Genomic DNA, 22,607 nt, shown 5'->3' with positions numbered 1-22,607 from the left:
TCAGTAAAGTTTGTGCAAGGTGGGTTCCCAAACACTTCACGGAACAGCACAGACGTAATCGTTTGGACATCTGTAACTGCCTTTTGAACCGGTATCACGAGGAAGGTAACGCTTTTTTGAGTCTCATTGTCACTGGTGATGAAACATGGATCTACCACTATGAGCCGGAGAGCAAACATCAGAGAGACCCCCTCAAAGATGCTTTAAGAGGCTGTCATTTTGCCAGTGACCATGATTTGCAGGAGGTGGTGCATACATGGCTTGCCACCCAGCCAGAAACATATTTTTCTGAAGGCATACAAAAACTTGTGCGACGCTAGACCAAGTGTGTTGAAAAGCAGGGGAACTATGTTGAAAAATGACACACTTCTGAGTTCTGTATTGCTGTTGTGTTAATTTTAATAAATACATTGCAGATACTTTTTGACTTACCATTGTATTTACAGAGTTTTTATCCTTTAGCATTCTATGGACTTTTATTTCCTAAAAAATTCCCTATGACTTTAGGTGACCACCATAAAATAAAAGTGTAAATACTAACACAAATGAAAATATATCCCAGGATGTTCTTCAACACCAGGAGAGAAAACAAAAAGCACTCCAACCACAATGCCAGCTTTTGAAATGTATCACAGGCCTAAACACCTTGAGGAGACAGTGAGCATAGTAGTCTGCCCTGACGAGTAACAGAATTGTGCTGCTTCAAAAAAGGGGGAGATGTGATATCCAAAGTTCAGGGCCCCTGGTTGTAAATACTCTGGCAGCTGTTTTTGTCCTTTTAAATAGGGTACTGTTGTGTCAGAATAGGTCACTGTGATTGAATAGACTGACCATAAAATGATGAGCCAATAAATCCAAAGGCTGTATCTACAGTACAAATTATCCGCCACTTTTAACAGTTCTCTTTCTCTGGTTATGATTAGCAAAAAAAAAAAAAAATACGTTTGAGAGACGTGGGATTATAAACATGAATATTTGTGGAGAAATTATTTTTGACTTGTAATATACAAAATAATTTAGTTTAGAAACTCTGAATTTGTGCACGTGTTGGTGAGGAGTAGTGCCTTTGGCTAGTTGTAGGGTAAGTAGGAGAATTATGTCATGTATACTTCAAAATATAGAGTTTCAATGTGTTCATACTATCCATTATGCTTTAAGAATGCCCCCAGCCTCATGCAATGAATCATGGGTCTCAAGCATTTGTTTCTTAAACCTCAGAGCATTTTATTAATTTTTTCCCTATATGTATTTCCAAGTTAAATTTCTTTTTAGTATTTTGACTAGGAATCTATATTTAGAGTCTAGATTTTTCTGTTCTGAATTTTCTTAAATAAGTGTGTCTTATATGAGTCTGACATTTTACCAATTCTGTGGCAATGTGTGAAAGACTTCTCAAATGTATGAGCTTTATCAGGCATATTTGGCTATACCATGGGTTAGTATTTGCATTATAAAAACAAACACAACAAATCCCTTCGTTTTCAGGTACCGCTAAACCACCAGAGGGAGCCAGTACAGTCCCATAAATCCAAGGACTAATATTAACATTTTGTGTCTAGAGTTCAAGCACACTTCTCTAGTTTACCGTCTATTCCATTATGCTCTCTGCCCTGTTTTAATTTTGCTATCCTATACAGGCAGTCCCCGGGTTACGTACAAGATAGGGACTGTAGGTTTGTTCTTAAGTTGAATCTGTATGTAAGTCGGAACTGGCGTCAGCCACTGCTGAAACTGATCAGTTTCAACCGCGGCTGAATCTGGATGCCAGTTCTGACTTACATACACATTCAACTTAAGAAACCCAGGCGTCCCCAAGTCAGCTGCTGCTGAAACTGATCAGTGGCTGATTCCAGGAAGCCTGGGGCAGGGGCTTCCTGTAGTCAGCCGCTGGTCAGTTTCAGCAGTGGCTGACTTGGGGATGCCTGGGACAGAGCAGGTGGGGTGCTGCTGGGTTGCTCCAGTAGGCGGCTCCTCGGCTCTACTGGAGCAACCCAGCAGCACCCCAGCTGCTCTGCCCCAGGCGTCCTGATTCAGCCGCTGCTGAAACTGACCAGCAGCAGCTGAATCAGGACGCCTGGGGCAGAGCAGCTGGGGTGCTGCTGGGTTGCTCCAGAGCGGCGCTGCGGGACCAACCCGGCAGCCCCCAGCTGCTCTACCCCAGGGGTAGGCAAGAAAAGCCTGGTCTGCTGGGGGGGGGGGGGCACCAGCAGACCAGGGGGACAGGAGCAAAGCCGCGGAGCACGCCCGCAACGGGACAGCCCAAGCGCGCCCGGGCTGTCCCGCTGCGGGCGTGCTCCAAGGCTTTGCTCCCCGTCTCCCTGCAGACCAGGGAGACGGGGAGCAAAGCTGCTGAGCACGCCGCAGCGGGACAGCCCAGACCAGGGACACCCAAGCAAAGCCGCTGCCTGGGCGGCTTTGCTCCGGGGCAAACGAGCAAAGCCGCCCAGGCAGCGGGACTCCCCCCGCCTGGGCGGCTTTGCTCGGGTGTCCCTGGTCTGCTGGGGGGGTCCAGCGGCTTTGCTGGACTCCCCCCAGTAGACCAGGGGGACAGGAGCAAAGCTGCCCAGGCGGGGGGAGTCCCGCTGCCTGGGCGGCTTTGCTCCGGGGCAAACAAGCAAAGCCGCCCAGGCAGCGGGACTCCCGCCGCCTGGGCAGCTTTGCTCGGGTGTCTCTGGTCTGCTGGGGCGGGTCCAGCGGCTTTGCTGGACCCCCCCAGCAGACTAGGGAGACCGGGAGAAGCTTTTCTCGCCCCGGAGGACACGGGTGGCGATCCGCTGCCCGTGAGCTCCGGGGCGAGAAAAGTCCCATTTGTAAGTGCGGATCCGACGTAAGTCGGGGACTGCCTGTATAGCGTTTACTATGTCTGCTGTTCCAGGAAAAGCTAGATGAAATTCCTTTTTTGTCTAAGTAATGTATATTTTAAATTCTCTTTGCAAAACAAAGGACTGTGATGATGGCGTTCATATTGATGTTAATGTATAAGAATTCAGCAGATGCCATGGATGAATATATATAGGGGAATTCATACCAATGCAGCTATATGTGGGCACACAAGTCTGTCCATAATAAGTGCAGTATGTAGCAACTTTATTTTGTGCTGTTCAAATTTTTCATATATGGCGTTAATTTGTTTTTGTTCAAAGCAGTTAATGGCAACATAACGTATCTTCTGCTAGCTTTCCCTGTCATGGACTGTTGCTTCCTAGTTGTTGGGGTCAGTCTGACATGCTTTCAAGTTTGACTATTGTTTTGTATTGGCCACCATGAAACTGGGTGCTTTGCTTTAGCTGACCATAAGTATGGCCTTGAATCTGTATCAATTGACCATATGAACAAGATGCCCGGACCAATACAGCAGAACTTTTATGAGCTTTCTTTGAATGTTAGATATCCAACAACAATTAAGAATTTCATTATGTCCCACAAATTGACCCTGCAAACAGACTAAAGAAAGCATCTATGAACCTGTGATATGTTGTCCACATTAAACAACCACATAGAAGGGTTGGAAGAATAATAGAAATTTAGCTTATTGCTTATTTTGACACCCCTATCATTCCATAGGTGGGGGGAGTGATTCATTTCAGATGAGAAGCAGGCCTTGGATAAGTGATGGGCAATCTCCTCAGTTGTGGCTTTCTGTGATGCCGTTTCCCCTTGGTAGCAAAACTTCTCCATGATCTTGAGGAGCTCAGTTGATTTAATACTAAGGTAGGTATGAGCATTCCCCTAGCACAGTGTTTCCCAAATAGTGCTTCGCAGAACCCCAGGGTTCCGCAAAGTGAAAGTAAGGGTTTCATGCGAACTTGATCACTTCTCTCCCCCTGTCCCCCCTTAAAGAGACAGAGAGGAGCCGGCCCCTTCTCTGGTTTCCCGCCAGCTTTCAGACATCTCACCTCCCCTTCCCTGCTGCCACTCTGCGTTTCCAAAGTCCGCTTGGGACATGCGTGACCGCATTTTGGCCCACAGGTCTCCTTTTTTTGACAAATTTTCCCCGGTAGTGGGGTTTTTTTCCCCCCCTCGATAAATAAAATTGGGAAACACTACCCTAGCATATATTGGTATGGTACTTTAGTTTTCTCAACTGAAACTGATTGTGAAACTAAAATGCAAATTGAACAGCTTCCCATTGGTGTAGAAGTATATAAATGCTCTGTCAAAGTCATGAAATACATCCATAGATACAGTGGGGGAAAAAGGGTTCAGAAAGAATGTGGGGTCAGCATTCAGCCTTGTCTGGTGTCATTGGAGTTGGGAAAGGATTTGATATCTCACCATTTTCCACATCTCTAGCCATCCCATCATGGAAGGATCAAAAGACAGGTGTTTTTCCTTGTGACATCTGCTGTTATGGTCTCATACAAGGTAGGAGCTAGTGCAAGTTCTGTAAGTGGGTATTCTGGAAGAGCATTAGTTGCTTCTTCAGAAATATTGGAGGTGATTAGGAAGTTACTGGAATGTTCTATCCACTGGTGAAGTATGTACTTTTTGTCATTTAAGAGCCAATTGCTGTCCATTGTCATCGTGCATACCGGGGTCATCCAATTGCACTTGGGGCCATACACAGCACAAAGTGTAGCAAAAACCTTGTGCTTACAATGTGGATATCTTAAAGGTATCAATGTATTTTTCTGTTTCTAGGGCAGTAGTGGGAATATGGCCTCTTCAGATTTGGAAGATTTATGCTCTCACATCAACACAAAGATTTTAACAATCAAAAAGACTCTTCAGTTAAGAAACATGGGTAAGAGAGTTCTGTAGGTGTTTTCGTATTCAGGGGAGTGTGTTTTAGGGAAGTTAATGTGTTATTGATTACACGATTAACTGAAAGCCTAGGCTTAGTGGTTAATCCTATCAACTATACTTGCTGTCACCCTTGCTGCTTTTGTATCAGAGGTAGCAATGGTGGGAGGCAGGAGCAGGTCCCCCCCCCCCCATGTTGCTGCTTCTATTAGAGGCAGCAGCATGGGACAGGAGGCAGGGGAAGCTGCTGTGGAACTGCCTCTGTCTGTGGTAGTCCCAGACTTGCTGCAGACAGAGGCTTTTCTATGGGATGCTGGTGTACTCCCCATGAACAGAGGCTGCTGCCTCACACTGCTGCCTCTGTATCAGAGGCAGTGGTGTGGGGCAGCAGGTGGGAGCTGGTCTGCGTGGGGAGCCAGTTTTTAAACTGGCTGTCCTCGTGGGCCAGCTCTGCCTACAACCCTGCGCTGTTGCCTCTAATACAGTGCAGGATGGCAGGGGGCTCCCTGTTAGTGGAGATGAGAGTGCACTGGCTGCCAGCCCCTAGCCCCAGAGACTATAGAATAATTGTGTAACTTTTAAAATTTGAAGTGGTTACACAATTATTCAATTAATTACTATCTAACATCCATAGTATGTTTGGGTAGATAAATTATACCAGCAAAAGACTTTCCTGCAAGAATTGACCATCTGATGATCATTTCAAGATGCTATTTTCCTCTTACTTACGTACAGCTTTGGGATCATTTTTGTTGATGCTGATCTTCTTGAATAGCTGTATCCTTTTATTTTTATTTATTTTTTTTTTGGAAAGGTACTGTGTTTATCTGAGACCACCGACCATGGATTTGGTGTTTGTGTCACATGCCAGTCTATTTTAACTACCAGAAGTAGCTGGGGCTTTCTTGAGTAGAGGAGAGCTTAATAGACACAGAAGACAACAAAATATGGAGGACAACCTGAAAAAAGTAGGGACAAGGATTTGGGATCAAAGAAACAGTAACAATGAGTTAGAGGAGATATCAGAGGATCTGGGCAACTGAATGGTTCTTCTCTGATAGCCTCTTAGACTGATGGTTTATCTACAGAACAGATACATCATGGCCAGCAGTACACTAGGTTCTCCCTTACCCCACCTAAAATGTATCTACTCTAACGCCCAGTGGATCACTTGTAAACATAAGAGAGTAGATTAGTGTCTATTATGATAAGTTCTTGGTGTGTGTGTCGAACTTCTAACAAAAGGGTTAGTTCTGCTGCTGGGCAGAAGGGAGAGCGTTTAATAATGTTAATACTGCATATGGTTATGGCAAGCAAAAAAGAAAAAAGCCTAATCTCCTTTAACACTATGGGTAGATGGATAGAAATCTGACCCCTCTCTGTCGAACTGGTTTTTCCACCATACGATATTAGGGGTGAGTTGAAATATAGCCATGAAGTGATCATTAGAAACTTTAGTGAAGGCACTTTCACTGGAGGGAGACATCGGAAGCCAGATGCAAAAGGGCTGAGGATAGAGTTGGAGGAGAGGAATTTAAGGTAGTAGTTGTACACAGTGGTTGCTGAACCCCAGGGTCTCCAATTTTATCTTAGCCTAGCAGAGGCAGGAGTCAGGAGGGCCAGCTGTGCTCAGTGACCCGGCAACATTCAGGTTGTTTCAGGCAGCCCTAATTCTGGTATTTCATAACTTCTGAGTGCTTGACTTTGCAATTTTAATAGTATTTTTTTTAACCCAGACTTTTATATATGTGTGAGAGAGATTTAGTTTGATTAATATTTTACTGTTTTGCTAAGATCTAACTGTAGATTAATGTTTTATTTCCAGCTCTTATCTCCTTGCTAAGATGGTATTGAACTTGTGTTTTGTTTTTTCTTTTATTTTGCATTCTCATTCTCTCTATCTCTCTCTCTATCTCTGTCTCTTTGACAGGTCAGGAGCCATCCTTGAAATCTGTGCTCTGCAAAATAGGGCATGAGATGTTTCTCGCAAATGAACTCCTAAATAAAATGGAAATAGAAGTTGAGAAACAAGAAAGACTAAAGAATTCACTTAAGGTAATCTTATTTTGTTTTGTTTGTAGCATCTTAATATAAAACTGGAAAGCTTTAAAGCAGTGGTTCTCAAACATTCTGGCCTGTGATCCATCCTGCTCAACACAGACCTTTCCATGGACCACCAGCCAACCACCCATGATGACAAAGTGGCTGCTGGAGAGAGTAGAGGGGGCATCTGGCTGAGAGGTAGGGTGGAGGAGCGGACTGGGGGTGGAGATTGGGTGCAGGAACAGGCAGAGTATGAGGAGGTCTGGCAGGGAGATAGGGTGTTGGTGCAGGCTGGGGGTTTGGGATCTTGGTAGGAGGAGGAGGGGGAGCACTTCCTTTCCTTCGTGCCTCCCACTACTCCCAAGTACCGCCTCCTGCTGCTCCCATTTGACATGATTCCAGTCAATGGGAGCAGCGGGGAAAGCCTCCAAGTGATTTCTTGTGCTGCTGCTCCCCCTTCCCCCTTTTGGGGGAACCACTTTCTTCCCCTCCCAGGTGGGAGCACCATCACCAGCTTCTCATTGTGGAAGAAGCCTTGCAGGCTGTGGGGGAAGGAAGTGGCTCCCTCAGCTGGGGGCAAGGGCAGTGGTAATACAGGAAATGGCTTGCTGGGAGGCTTTCCCCGCTGCTCCCATTTGCTGGAAATATGGCCAATAGAAATAGCAGTGGGGGGCAGTGCCTGGGAGCACCAATGTAGGTTCCCGGCTGCAGGAGCAGGGGCGAGCCATGAGCCCTCGGCCCACCTGCAAGTCAGTTGTGGACCGCACTTTGAGAACCACTGCTTTAAAGGAATCCCTCAGACCAGTCCAGAATCACAGAGTACTAGAACTGGAAGGGACCTCAAGAAATTATCGAGTCTAGTCCCCTGCTCTTACAGTAGGACCAAAGACCATCTAGATCAGGGCTACTCAATTTTGGAAGCCCCAGGGTCCCCAGTGATATTCAGCACATGCCGAGGACTGCAATTTAAGTGTGGTTGCATATACATGCAAATATATATGTGAATAGCTTATTTCACACAGAGGACAAGGGATGGAGGAAGAAGGAAAAAAAATGGGAGTGGGGGGAAACAAGAGGCAGTGAGTATTAAAAAATATCAAGGGGAAGCCGAGCTGGAATGTAACAGGAAAAACAACACCGAAAGACTGGATAGTCAGAAAAGGCAGATAAGAACCATTAGTAGGCAATTAGAGAGGAAGAGTACTAACACGAGATAAAATTTAACTACTAAAATGCATATAAGCAAAAGACCATTATATTGACTACTCTTGTTTTGGCTCCCACCCACAGGCCATGTGTTGAGCCCTGCATAAAACCAAACTGCACCGCAGGCTGCAAACAAATAGGCCATGTTTTGAGTAGCCCTGATCTAGATAGTCCCTGATAGATGTCTATCAAACCTGGTTTTAAATATCTCCTGTGTGGAGATTCCACGACATCCCTAGACCATGTATTCTAGTGTTTAACCACCCTGACAGTTAGGAAGTTTTTCCTAATGTGCAACCTAATTCTCCCTTACTCCAATTTGAGCCCATTGCTTCTTGTCCGATCATCAGAGGTTAAGAATATTTTTTCTCCCTCCTCTTTGTGACAACCTTTTAGGTACTTAAAAGTTGCTATCATGTCCCCTTTCAGTCTTCTCTTTTCCAAACTAAACAAACCCAGTTCTTTCAGTCTTTCCTCAGGGGTCATGTTTTCTAGACCTTTAATCATTTTTTTGTTCTCTGGACCGTCTCCAATTTCTCCTGAAATGTGGTGCCCAGAATTGGACACAATACTCCAACTGAGGCCTAATCAGCGCAGTGTAGAGTAGAAGAATGACGACTTGTGTCTTGCTCACAATACTCCTGTTAATGCATTCCAGAATCATGTTTGCTTTTTTGTAACAGGTCACACTGTTGACTCGTATTTAATTAGTGGGCCGCTATAACCCCTAGATCCCTTTCTATAGTACTCCTTCCTAGATAGTCATTTCCCTTTCTGTATGTATGAAACTGATTATTCCTTCGTAAGTGGAGTACTTTGCATTTGTCCTTATTAAACTTCATCCTATTTACCTCAGACCATTTCTCCAGTTTGTTCAGATCATTTTGAATTATGACCCTATCTTTCAAAGCACTTGCAATCCTTCCCAGCTTGGTATCATCTGCAAACTTTATAAGCATACTTTCTATGCCAATATCTAAATCGTCAATGAGGATACTGAACAGAAACAAATCCCGAAACAGACCACTGTGGAACCCGTTTGTTATCCCCTTCTAGCATAACTATGAGCCATTAATAACTACTCTCTGAGAGCAGTTATCCAATCAGTTATGCACCTTCCTTATAGTAGCTCCATCTAGGTTGTGTTTTCTTAATCTATTCATAAGATGGTCATGTGAGACTGTATCAAATGCTTTACTAAAGTCTAGGTATACCATATCTGCTGCTTCCCCCTTATTCATAAGACTTGTTATCCTATCAAAGAAAGCTGTCAGATTAGTTTGACATGATTTGTTCTTGACAAATCCATGCTGACTGTTGTTTATTGCCATATTATCGTGCAGATGCTTGCAGATGAACTCCTTAATTATTTGCTCCATTATCTTTCCTGGCATAGATGTTAAGTGTTTTTGATTTTTAGATAATTCAACATCTCCCATGGAAGCCAGTGTGGTTTCTTGCCATACTTCCTATCTTTTCTATGCAGTGGAATTGTTTAGTCTTGCACTTTTAATAATGTCCTTGTGATGGATTTTAAGGGTGAGAGCACCACCCTCCTCCCCTGTCTGGGGCGAGGGGAAGGGGTAAGACCCAGCAGACCCACCATCTAGTCTTTGTTAGGGGTCTAAATTTGTAATGGATTTTAAGGGTACAAGCATCCTCTCCCAACCACGAGAGAGGGGCCCAGCGGACCCGTCTGGTCTTTGTAAATGTTACGGGGTCCCTTGCCTCTTCTCCCTGGCTCCTCCCCGGGGTCCGGGTTCGAGTGACCTGAGATCCTGTGTTCACCGAGGCTCCTCGCCTAGAGTCACATGGGTGAAGGCGGAGTGTGTGTGTGTGTGTGTGTGTGGGCTGGGTAGGGGGACCCAGGCCCGCCCTCTCCACCGGGTCCCAGCCTGGAGCCCTAAGGGTTGGAGAGGTAAATCCCTTCTCCAGCTGACAGGGTTCCATCCTGAAGCTTGTCAGCCCACAGGCACCAGAAACGCTCTGCCCTGGGCTGCTTCCTAACCCCCTCTCTGGCTAAAAGCCCCGCCGGTTGGTCCCAGGGACTTATCCGTCCGCCGTCCTCCTCCTCCGGCTCGGCTGGGTTCTGCCTTGTACAGGCGTTCCCCTGCACGCTTCTCCCCTGAGGGGGGACGGTCCCCCTCTGTTATGCTGGCCCGCGGCTCCTGTCTCCGTAGCCCCCCCTCTGTATCTGCTTTTCGAATGTCCCGGAGCCCCCCCTCTGTCTCTGCTTTTCGAATGTCCCGGACGCGGCTGAGACGCCGCGTTAGCTTGCCCCCTGGGCGTCCTCACGCCCTGGGATGTCTGTTGGTGATTACGGGACTCTGCCCTGAGGGCCTTTCGGGGCCGCCTGGTGACGCGGCGGTCGCTGGAGCGGACTGGCGTTGTTCCACCCTGCCTTCTCCCTGGCCGGGCTCTCAGTATCTCACCGTGCCCAACCCCGGATGCGGCGGGCTGGGAGCTGGGCGTGCCGCTGCTCCTCCCTGCCCTGCTCTGCTCCTCTGCAGGGCGAGCGGGTGAGGTCCCCCCAGGGCAGTGCGGGTCCCAGCGGGCCCGTCACAGTCCTTTTGAAAAACTGCTGTCTTCAATTGTTTTACCTCTTAGTTTTGGGACCTTACCTACCAGCTCTCAGAGTTACTCAAGTCTGCCTTCTTGAAATACATTTTTATTTTGCTGTTTTCTCATTTACCATTCTTTAGAATCATGAACCCTGTGATCACTGTAATGATCCCTTTCTTGGTCCTTAAGTGGTATGTCTTTGAAGTATGAGAATGTTATAGCAAGTGAGTTCAGTAGAGAAGTATAATGCATTTGTTGCATCAACAAAATATTCATCACTCGTTCGTGCATTTTGGGACCAAGCAAATGAGATTTGGATCAAGTCTTCCCTCTTCAGACTAGGAAAATTGCCTATGAATGGACTCATCTTTCGCCCTGGTGGAGCTAGCCCCACGTAGTCTTATTCTGCACCCAAGTTGAAATGTATGTCTATAATTGTCTACTTGATCTGCTCAAATCATTACTGAAGTCAGGATTTTTTAAGGCAGTGGAGCAAGCTATGTGCTTGTTTGTATGTCACTGCCTAGAATATTTTTTTATTTTACCGCTATTTTCTAGCACTCTCATCTGGGTTCTGACAATAAAATGATTTGTCCATACTTTGGGTCCCACAGTTCATACAGGAATAGTCGCCTATATGTGACCTTTTCAAGGTTTTGCTCTTATTATTTATCTTCTCTAATGAATATAGTTCTGTTATGAAAATACTGTCACATTCTGTTTTTCTTAAATTGCAGTTATAGTCAAACTTAATTACAGGACTATTACAAGGAAATGGTAAAATCATGCAAGGAAAAAAAGCTTTATGATGCAGAGACAAGGCATCCTGCCACCTGATCAGAACTAGATTGTAATGTAAAATAGATCCATTGTATAAAACTTCTGTACTTACTGTCATTCTTCCCCATGCCTTGAGATTGGTTTAGTAAGTCTGGCAACTTGAGTATCTTGTCATGTCAATCAAGTTATTGAAACTGAAATCTTATTACAAGATGGTTTCTGGCAGTGTTGGTAGGAAAATGATTCTCTAAAAGCAATTAGTTGCTGTGGAAATAATCATGTCACACACAATTATAACATCAGGTTAAGAGAAAAACAGGAAGAGGCAAAGCTTCAGAAACAAAGTTCCTGTTTTCATAAAACTGTCCTTAGTAATAAAAAGTTAGAAACAATAATGAAATTATGACATACAAGCAGAATTTATCTTAAATTTCACAGCTGTTAGATTGGAGTATAACCTCATTGGTCCCTTCCCCTCAGAAGTTTGGCTTCTTTTGCATGCTAATGGGAAGTACTTGGCACTCCTTTGTTAACTCTTAATTGCAGGCAGTTTTATTCTTCCTGTTTTCTCCCTCTGGCTAGTAGCAAGCAGAATTTTATTCTCTATAGTGGCCACCTTCTTTTTAGATTTTATTCCCACTATAACTGGCTCACTGTTAGCTTCACTGGCTCAGGTTATTTAGAATGAAAAGCAGTTGAATCTCTAAGTTCCACTGATTGTTTCTGAGGAATAAGGAAAGAGGATCTCTACTGAAGAAATAATAAAGTTCATTAATCACAATAGGACATATTTGTAAAGGGTCATTCTTCACATCTATGCAGTAAATGGAACCATCTCCATTGTACCTGTCATAATCAAGGTGTCGGGCAGTCAGCCAATAACAATGCAGGTAGGAATTTCAAACCGGAATAGAGGGTTTTTTTCTCTCTCTCTTCTTTGTTTGAGATCAGAGCAATTTCTCCCAGGTGTTGAGAGAGATGGGAGATGCTTCTCTCTCCAAGAACGGACTTCTTAAAATGTGTAAGTAGGGAAAAGTTTAGCTAGACCGTCAGGGTTTATTGTTTTCCTTATTGGGGTTTGGAAACCATGTCTGAGCTTGTTAATTTTTTTCTCTTTTGTAACTAAGCCTTACAGCCAGGTGTTTTCCCTGACTATCTGTATCAAATGGTGTCTCTTTCCATCTAGCCAATTTACTATGCTTGCAACTGTAGTTTTGTTTTTATAATAAAAAATTGTTTTTTTTCTCATTAACTGGTATTGGTTGATTGTTGTGTCTGTAGGACTAAGAGCCTAGTTAGAAGGGCAGAGTCCATTGTTGTCTGTGGATTCCCTCTGTTTTTCCCAACTCCAAGCAAAACGGAGGTTGGGGCAGGGAGGATTGTTTTACCTTAGGGAGGGGATTTCCCAAGTGATCTCTTCACTGATTTTCTTGGAATTACTTGGGTGGTGGCAGCGGGTCCCCCAAAATCTGGGTATTAGGATTTTGTGTGGGGAAGTTGTTGTACCAGAGCCTGTAGAAGCAAGGTTTTGGAGTGCTCTTGCAGGCCCCCAACTCCTGCATTCGTCATGCCAGAGTAGGGAACAGTCTTGATAGCACCATTTTCAGTAACTTCAGACTACTGATAGAGTCCAATATCATTCATTTCAGGAGATGCAGAAGTGTATTGAGAGGGACTATAATGAAGCACAGCACCTTCGTGAAAATATTCCTCCTCATCTGCCCAAAGCAGTCCCAAAGTGGTATGTATTACTCTCCTAGGCAGATGTTCTGGTTCCATTTGCAGTGTAAAAATCTTAGCTTCTAGTATTAGATATTAGCTGCAAATCTTTGGGATTCAGACAAGTACTGTACAGTGTTAGAAATATTCACACATACAAAACAAAAGCTTACCTGCCTAGATAAGGCAGTGATGTTCTTTGGATTTATGGGGCTCTACATAGTACTATTACACTGGTGTCCTTATGCCCAATAGTAGCCCAGGGGAGGGGATGACAGTGATTTTTTTAGAGATGTGATTTTATAATTTTCAGCAACACACGAATATTTTTAAAGCAAATTTTAAACTAAGGTTCTGTTGACTAACATGGTAAATTCAGAAACTGACCTTATAACCCGGGGATTGGCAAAGGCATGTTACATGGCTTCATTATCATTTGAATGGCTTTTTCACCTGTTTGATGTTCTGCTAATAGGTCTGGAAGGCTTTTTCACTTCTAGAATAGTGATAGAGATGTAGCCGTGTTAGTCTGGTGTAGCTGAAACAAAATACAGGACTATTCAGCACTTTAAAGACTAACAAGATGGTTTATTAGGTGATAAGCTTTCTTGGGCCAGACCCACTTCCTCAAATCAATTTGTGGAAGAAAATTGGCACGACCATATATACCAAAGTGATACAATTAAAAAAAAAAAGTGAACACATATAAAATTGACAAATCATTAGAACAGAGGATGGGGTGAGGGGGGGAAGTTAGTGTCTGTGAGATCATGATATTAGGGATGATAACTGGGGAAGCTATCTTTGTAATGGGTGAGATAATTAGCATCTTTGTTAAGGCCCATACATAAAGTGTCAAATTTAAGCAGGAATGACAGTTCTGAGGCTTCTCTTTGAAGTCTGGAGTTAAAATCTCTTTGAAGCAGTATGCATGTTTTAAGGTCATTGAGAGAATGGTCAGTCTGGTTAAAATGGCATGCAACAGTTTTCTCTCTGCGAGAGAGCCTGATGTCTGTTTTATGTGCATTGATTCTTTGGCGAAGTGTCTGAGAAGTTTGTCCAATGTACATAGCAGACTGACACTTCAGGCACATGATGGAATAAATTATTTTTCTGGATGAACAGGAATATGTGTTCTTGATGTTGTAACTGGCATGGTAAGGTCCAAGTAAATATGTAGACAAAGCTGGCACCGGGGTTTGTTGCAAGGGAAAGTTCCAGGGTTGGTATTAGTGTGGTCTCTCAATGACCTTAAAACAGTGGTCCCCAACCTTTTGGGGCTGCCGGGCGCCCGGAGCGGGGCCGCACACGTGACCGGAGACGGGGCTGCGCACGCACCGGGGGCGGGGCCACCCATGCGCCTCGTGTGCAGTGCCAGCGCCACCCATGCGCCGCACTCCCAGGGCCGGCGCTGCTCCTGTGCTGTGTGCTCGGGGCGGGGACGCCCATATGCCGCACGCTCGGGTACAGCACAGCCCATGCACTACGCGCCCGGGGGCAGGGTCGTCCATGTACTGTGCGTCTGGGGCTGGTGCCACTCCTATTCCACGTGCCCAGGGGCAAGGACGCTTATACACCATGAGCCCAGGGCCGGCACAGCCCATGTACCGCGCACCCAGGGGCGGGGCCGCCCATGTGCTTTGCGTCCGGGGATGGCGCTGCCCCTGTGCTGTGCACCTGGGGCCAGCACCATGCCTGTGCCGCGCGCCCAGGCGCCATCACTGCCCATACGCTGCATTCCCAGGGCTGGCATAGCCCTTGCACCATGCTCCCGGGGGCGGGGCCACCCATACGCTGCGCACCCAGGGGCCGGCACCGCCCATGCACCACCTGTCCGGGGGCGGGGCTGGCCCAGATCACTCCGCGGGCGCCATGGTGCCCGCAGACACCGCGCTGGGTACCACTGCCTTAAAACATGCATATTGCTTCAAAGAGATTTTAACTCCAGACTTCAAAGAGAAGCCCCAGAACTGTCATTCATGCTTAAATTTGGGCCAAAGTTGCAAAACAGTCTTTGATTAGATAGCATTTCAACTTTAGTTTAATTTTTTTTTTATGTTTACATGACAACGTTCATTCCACAGAATACCATAGCACTTAGCAAATGATACACAAATCAGTGAAATATAGCCTTCTCCTCATATTGCTGCCTAGAATGTGTAGAACGGAGACAGTCAAGTGGACAACTGGCAAGTAGTACAACCCTGGGGAGAAAGGAAACAGATTTTGCCTAAGGATATTGATCTGTGGAGCTTGGTGGCACAGATTTTTTTAAAAGTGCCATGGGATTTGTAATGTTCATTCAGAGTAGAAAAGACTGGCTGTTTCGAAAGAACTACACATCAGGCTGCATGAGGTTCATTTTATTTGTAGGATAGGATAAACTGATGGAGAGTCAGCCTTACGAAGATTTGAACCTGTGTTTTAAAGGAGTCTGAGGTATTTCAAATCTCATGATGAGACCAATAAGCATAAAATCTGGCTCATGTTTCTGAGCCACAAGCAAAGGATGAAAAGTAAGCTTCTCACATTCTGTGAAATACAGTGGTATATTGAACTTTTAACTGAAACTGATAGCAACCTCTCCAACCTAAAAAATGTAGAGGTATAATGAACAGTCAATTAATATATATATTATTGCAAATTATAGTCATTTTGTCCTGAAAATCAGTGGAAGAAAAGGAATTGTAGATTTATGTGAACAGAAATCTGGTAACTTACTGGTATGTTCATAACTACCAATTATCCACTATTTTTATACTTAACTCTCATTCATTTTACAGCACTGTGGGACTAACTGTGAAATCTGAAGAACAAAGTAAAGTTACTGAACATGCAAAGAAACCCACAAGAGAGCCAAAGTTTATTAAAGAAGCACCCTTAATAACGACACAGGAATTTGAAGATGTTCCAGCGTAAGTAAATGAGCGTTTTCCTAGTTGATGTTAGGTATAAATGGGGGCCAAATTTAGATTTTGGAAAAATTAGCTTTTCATAATCAATGACTGACAGGAATGTTTTATGAAATGTTTATGGTTGCAGTGGAAATGGTGTTCATTCTAATTAGCACAATCCTGAAGTATTTGAGAATCATAAATATGTTGATTAATAATTTTGTTTTTGTGAAATATTCCATCACACTTTAATTAACATTTTATTAAAATAGTGTTTCAATTCATTATAGAAACTATTTGGACTTGTTTAAACAAGCACTTAGTGCATGACAAGCTTGGGATGTAAATCTACAGTGCATTCATAGGCCATGTACTCACTATCCACATGAACCTACTACCATACACTAAGAGTTTCTTAGCGTGCTTTGATCTTTGCTTTGAAATTGAAGTAAGTCAGTGGAATACTACGGGCACTATTGTGCACAGGTCCAGGGTCCACTTGGACAGCTAGCATATGGCGTGGTAGTGCACTGTAGATTTGCAGCACAGCTTGCTGTGCACTAATTGTTTGATTAGACAAGCCCTTAGTTTCTTAAAAATGATGGGATTCAATAAGAAAACTCAGTTAATTTTTGAGTGTCATATTTTTTGGGGTTCAGGTTGCTGGCACTGTGAGTTTTCAGAATCTTCAAGGGGTATCTCTAGACAGTGGTGCTATTTCAGGATACTTCTTGTATCCCAAAATAACATTTTCCATATCTTGGCAGTGTGCCCATTATTTCAAAATAGCTTTCAAAGTAACGGGCGCGCTATTCTGACGTCCCAGTAAATCTTGTTTCATGAGGATTAAGGGATGTTTTGAAATAGCGCTCAATTTTGAAATCTGGAACTATATAGACAGTGCCAAATTTCAAAATAATCTATTTTGAAATAGACGCTAAATAAGCTATGCAATTTGCGTAGCTCAAATTGCATAGCTTATTTCAAGCTATGGGTGCAGTGTAGACCCACCCCTGGTGAGCTGCATGCATTGGGGCCACTCACTCCTTACTGATCCTTTATAGATGATTCCAAAAGTTTAAAATGGGGGGTAGCTCCAAATGCCTTTCAGTTTCTTCTAGGCATCAAAGAATAGTGAGTATAGCTCTAACTAGGTATCCTCAACTCTTATGTGATGATTTCTCCTTTAGTTCATTGAAGGCAATTTTTGTTTTATTATTCGATTAATTGACAATCAGCTTTTCTCAAGACAGATAAAAAGGAGATGCCCGTATACCATGAGAGTAATCTGGTGGTGGGAAGGCAGGAAAATCACTTCAAGTTTCAGCTTCCAAGGGAAGCTCTTGAGACCTGATAAAGTGAATCTAACACTGTAAATTCAGATTCTTCTTGGTTTCAGTGGCAATGAAGTCCCTGTATCTGTCCTGATTGAGTAGGTTTGTGCCAGAGAGGCACTTCTTGACTTCAGAGACCCACTGGCGAAAGTGGTCCTAGCTACCAGGTCTATTTGGATTGATCCAAGTCCAATATTGAGGCCCAAGCACCAAGGACTCTGGAGAACTGCTTGCCAGAAGTGGTTCTGTGTTCACTCTGGTATGCATGGAGGTCTCTAGATCCATCTGTGTCAGCTGAATTTGATAGCAAGGATCCAGCACTATCATCTTTAGACACCCAACTTGGCTCTGTGACCACCATATGTAGATGAAAATTCCTGGATCTACCAGTTCAATCAAGACTAGTGCCTGAGTGCCATATCAGCCAAAATGGCTGGGAGGTCTTTAGATCCATCTGACTTGACCAAGTCCAGTGCTGAGAACTTGGCATCATTTACTCTACTTAATATAAGCATCTCAGTGGTTTCTGGATTCCTGTATCACAGTCCTATAACTTTTCAGAACCACCTGCTAAAGTGGTTCTGTGGTGTTGGTATAAATGACACAAAATGTCCTTGGTAAATCATTTTAAAATAATGATTACGAAAATGATTTTTTTCAATTTAAAAGCTACATAAAAAGTTTTGTAGAAAAGGGTCCATTTCAAACTGCAAAACAGACAACTTTGAATTAAAAGCTGGTTCCCCCCAGCACCATCTCCATGGGAGGCAGGGGGTAGCAGAGATCAGGTGCAAGCCAGGAATCAGCGGGGATCAGGTGCAAGCCTGCCAGCTTCTAATACATTTAAAAATCAGAAGTGCAGCAGGGGGCGGGATTCAGCGCAAGCTGGGCCAGCTGATTCTCAGTTCATGCTAGATACCCCCCACTGCGCTTCAGCCTAGGTCACAAGGCTCTCTTCCAAGGATTGCAAAGCTTCCCTGAGACCACATGATTTTGCTAAAGCATATTTCAAAAAGACACAACTTTTCCTGTCATAGAGGGATTCTGCTGGGGAACTGCAGTGTTATTTTCACATCCGAGGTCTGAAATGGAGCCCAGTCCACATACTGAACAATTTGTGGAAACCTTTTTCCACTCATCTACATCTGTCCTGAACTTGGAACCATTGTTCTGTTAAATGCAAGAAAGGACTGCTTGTTTTTACAGTTACAGACTAACACAACTAACATGGCTACCCCTGTGAGACTTTTTATTCATGGAGTGTTATTGCTGATATTTCCCCCTATTCACTAACTATACAATAGCACCCTCTGGTGTTCCGAAGGCTGACTGCTGTTTTTCTTCATCTTCAGATATTAATTTGATTGCCATGTGGTTTCTGTAGTTTCTTATGGTGCTTTGTTCTCTTGTTTCTGATTTTTGGTCTTGGTAATGAAATACTTGATTACTTGAAATGTGACCTGAGCATAGGACTGGACTCAGCATCTCCTAAGCATGCACGTGCACGCACACACGCCCGAGACAAAAAAACTAAAGGTAATGAGTATGCTGAGAGGAAAAACACTGTGTTTATTTCCTTCTCTCCCTTCCCCACTAGGTTGAAATTTCAGGTTTTGAATTATTAAGCAGTAGCTTTTTCTAAACATTATTTTTTAAAAAGGCACAGATTCAATAGTTCTTCGAGTGCTTGCTCATGTCCCTTCAACTTAGTTGTGTGTGCACTGTTACCAGAAGTTTTTTCTCTCTGCAGTATCCATTAGGGATGTTAAGGATTAGTCGACTATCTGATAAGCAAATGCTTATTGAATAGTCAGTCAACTAGTCAATTTCTCCCTCTTGTTGCCTCTATCAGATAGAGGCAGAAAAGTGGGGGGGAAAGAGGTACTTCAAAGCGGCAGGGGTACTTCAAAGACTCCCAAGCTGACAGTGGGTTCCATGTGGCAGTTACTCAGAACCCGGGGTCAGCTGGGGACACCCCAGCTGATCCTAGGTTCTGCGGAAACGCTGCACTGGAGCCTGGGATCAGCTGGGGAGTCCCCAGCTGATCCTGGGCTCCATATGTGGCAGTGCTGCTCAGCTGATCCCCGGCTTAGCTGTGCGACGCTGCCCCTTTGAACACCGCCTTAGCATTTCAAATTGGCAGCATAGCATGGAGCCCAGGGTCAGTGGGGGACTCTGAGTCCCCCACTGACCCTGGGTTCCATGCTGCACTGCCACTTTGAAATGCATAAGAGCCCCCACTGGGGACTCTTGTGAATTTCAAAACTGGCACGCCATGTGCAGCTCGGAGTCAGCGGGACTTCCTATTGGCCCCGGGCTGCACACAGAGTTCCGCATTCCTCCTTTGAAATGTACAAGAGCCCCAGCAGGGCCTCTTGTACGTTTCAAGGAGGAATGCAGAAGTGCCTATTGACTAGTCAATTAGTCAATGGAAATTCCATCAACCTACTCGACTAATCAATTAGCCATTACTTAACATCCTTAGTATCCATAGGAGATAGGCTCTGGTGCTTTCTGGAGTGGTGTGTGCATACTGTGGTATATAGAGCCCTGCCAAACCCCCATCTCTACCGTTCCTTCTTGTCACTAGTGATGGTGCTTAGAACTATGCTGTTGCTTCTTGTTGCACTTGTTCTTTTAGTTTGTAGTTAATTTCCCCAGTGTTATAAATCCCCATAGTACTTAGATTTGTTAGGTCCTCTGGTGGGACTTTGGCTTTGGTGGGACTTTGCCTTGGGGCAGGGAATGTCCTGGTCCCCAGGAGGCCAGTGCCCATTAGCAATCCACATAATAATAGTTTACGGTGCTTGGGCAAAAAACACATGGCTAATTAATGTGGAATTTGCAAGTTCTTCAGGGCAAAGAGGGAGAGAGATGTTCTGCTCAAAGCCCTCCTTATGGAGTCTGCCCTCGCGCTGATGCTGGAGAAGTGTTCCGATTTGGCGGTGCACAGCGCCCCACCAATGCCATCTACCAATGACACCTGTCTCCTTCTGTGGCTCCAATGAAGAAGCCTAAGAAGATGGGGAGAGAAAGATCTCCTATTTCCCAAAAGGGAAAGGACAAACCTATGATAGACCAAGGCCCTGTACCAGGCAGTTCTTTATTTGAGCTGGGCTTGAGAGCCCGAGCGCAAGCCAAGCAGAGCAGCCCAGCTTACCCCACACCAGACAGTGGTGAGTGTTCTCGTCAGCTTCATGTGCTTTCCACATGGGAGGCCCTGCAAGCAGCATAGGACATATGTCCCTATTGATACTATCCACACTGGTCTCTGTAGATTCCCCGTCCCGGGATAAACCCACTCTTGGATCACTATGATCCCTGCCAAGGCAGCATTCCACATCAACCTTACGCCAATGATCGTCCCCCTCATAGCAGGTGCACTTCTCGGGACAGGCAGAAGTTCTTCAGCCTGGTGGAGTCCCTGGACCTGGGAACAGGGCGGAGAAGCTCTAAGTGAGATTTTCTGGTTTCTGAATGCAGACCTTGTGAGGCATATCCTCCGGCAAGAGTACCAGAATCAACGTAGAGATTTTCTGTGACCCTGCTAACTGTCACGGGACAAATCAAGTGGACACTAGTACTGTTTCCTGGACCAGTGTCAATTTCCCAAATTGACTAAGCTGCTCTGAGAGTCTCCGGCACCAAGCCTCCCACTCCTCCCAGTCTTGTTTGCTGTCTTGACACCAGTCGTTGATTAGTCAGCATCAACTATGTATTCAGAATGATTGTGTCTAAATTAGCTATTATCTCTGAAGAGAGAGATCATGGAGTCGTTGTGGATAGTTTTCTGAAAACATCCACACAATGTGCAGCGGCAGTCAAAAATGCAAATGGAATGTTGGCAACCATTAAGAAAGGGATACATAATAAGACAGAAAATATCCTGTTGCCTCTTTAGAAATCCGTGGTACAGATGCATCTTCAATACAGTGGGCAGATGTTGTCACCTCATCTACAAAAAAAAAAAATATTGGAATTGGAAAAGGTTCAGAAAGGCAAGAAACATGATTGGGGCACAGAATGGCTGCTTTATAAAGAGATTAATAATACTGGGACTTTTCAGCTTGGAATGAAGTTAGAGGTCTGTAAAATCATGACTGATGTGGAAAAAGTAAGTAATGCAATATTATTTACTCCTTCACTAAATGAAATTAATAGGCAGCAAATTTAAAACCATCAAAAACAAATATTTCTTCACACAATGCACCGTCAACCTGTGGATCTCCTTTCCAGAGGATATTGTGAAGGCCAGTACTATAACAGGGTTCAAAAAAGGCTAACTAAATTAATGGAGAATAGATTCTGTGGGCTAGGAACAGCTGATGGATCAAGCAGAGACTTTTCATCTCACCACAAGTGGACACTCCTCCTGGAGGTGGCTTCTGCTATCTTCTGGAAGTAAGAAACTGCCCAAGTGGATCTGTTTGCCACCAGACTGAACAGGAATTGTTGTAAGTTCTGTTCCAAGAGGGGCTTGGGCAAAGATTCCTCTTCCAATACTTTCCTCCTGCCCTGAACGAGGGCCTTCTGTGTGCATTCTTGCCAGTCCCTCTCATCCACAAGGCCCTGCTCAAGATCAAAAAAGATGAAGCTCAGGTCATCCTGATTGCCCTAGCATTCCCCAACCCCTTGCCTCCTCCATGGACCTTGCCTTATAGTCCAGACCTGCTATTTCAGGGTTACAAGCTGCTGTTACACTGTGAGCTCCTGTTGCTTTGTCTCACAGCATGGGTGCTGCATGATTTAAGATGGAGGAGCGGTCCTGCTCGGAAGGGAAGTGAAAAGTCCTTCTCAAAAGTCAGAAGCCCTCGACCCAGACATAGCAACAAAGAGCACAAGGCCAGTTGTGGAAGGTAGCTTTCCTGGTGGTGGTAACTTCGTCATGGTAGGTCTCAGAGTTGTGTGCCTTAATGTCAGAACTGACTCATATAGTCTTCCATAAGCATCAAGTACAGCATTGACCCCTCCCAGCCTTCCAGCCCAAAGTGAGCCAGGATATCTTCCTATTGGTCTTCTGTTATAAGCCTCAAAAGACCAGAAAGACAAGTGCTTACATGCCCTCGGTGTGAGGAGGACCCTGGTGTTTTATTTGGACTGGACACAGCCTTTTGCAAGTCATCCCAGTTCTTCATCTCGTTGGCTGACATGACGAGGTGCCTCCTGGTGTTCAAGCAGAGGATTTTGACCTGGATAATCTCTTAACATATGGACTTGTTATGAACTGGCAGGGGTCCCATTGTCACCGACATGAGGGTATGCTCAAGCAGAGCTCAGGCATCTTTGGCGGCCGCCTGACTTACATTCCAAGCCAGGACATCTGTAA

General features: G+C 44.7%; 1 protein-coding gene across 8 annotated transcripts in view; it reads left to right on the top strand.

Moving 5' to 3' along the window:
- The window catches only part of SKA1 (spindle and kinetochore associated complex subunit 1), a 42,540-nt gene that overhangs the window by 4,042 nt on the left and 15,891 nt on the right, over positions 1-22,607 (top strand). For 3 of the 8 annotated variants that reach the window (XM_075932676.1, XM_075932679.1, XM_075932677.1), the window contains 4 exons: positions 4,642-4,744; positions 6,674-6,798; positions 12,984-13,075; positions 15,837-15,968. In XM_075932676.1, the coding sequence (XP_075788791.1) occupies positions 4,657-4,744; positions 6,674-6,798; positions 12,984-13,075; positions 15,837-15,968 (437 nt within the window). In that variant the 5' untranslated portion in view covers positions 4,642-4,656. Of the gene's footprint in view, positions 1-3,564; positions 3,712-4,293; positions 4,366-4,641; positions 4,745-6,673; positions 6,799-12,983; positions 13,076-15,836; positions 15,969-22,607 lie in introns of all 8 variants that reach the window. The other 5 variants (XM_075932672.1, XM_075932673.1, XM_075932674.1 and 2 more) reach the window with 4 other exon arrangements.

Source organism: Pelodiscus sinensis, chromosome 6 (genome assembly GCF_049634645.1).
Source record: "Pelodiscus sinensis isolate JC-2024 chromosome 6, ASM4963464v1, whole genome shotgun sequence".
NCBI lineage: Eukaryota > Metazoa > Chordata > Testudines > Trionychidae > Pelodiscus > Pelodiscus sinensis.
Note: the sequence above shows the minus strand (reverse complement) of the source record. Positions and strands in the feature narration are given on the sequence as shown.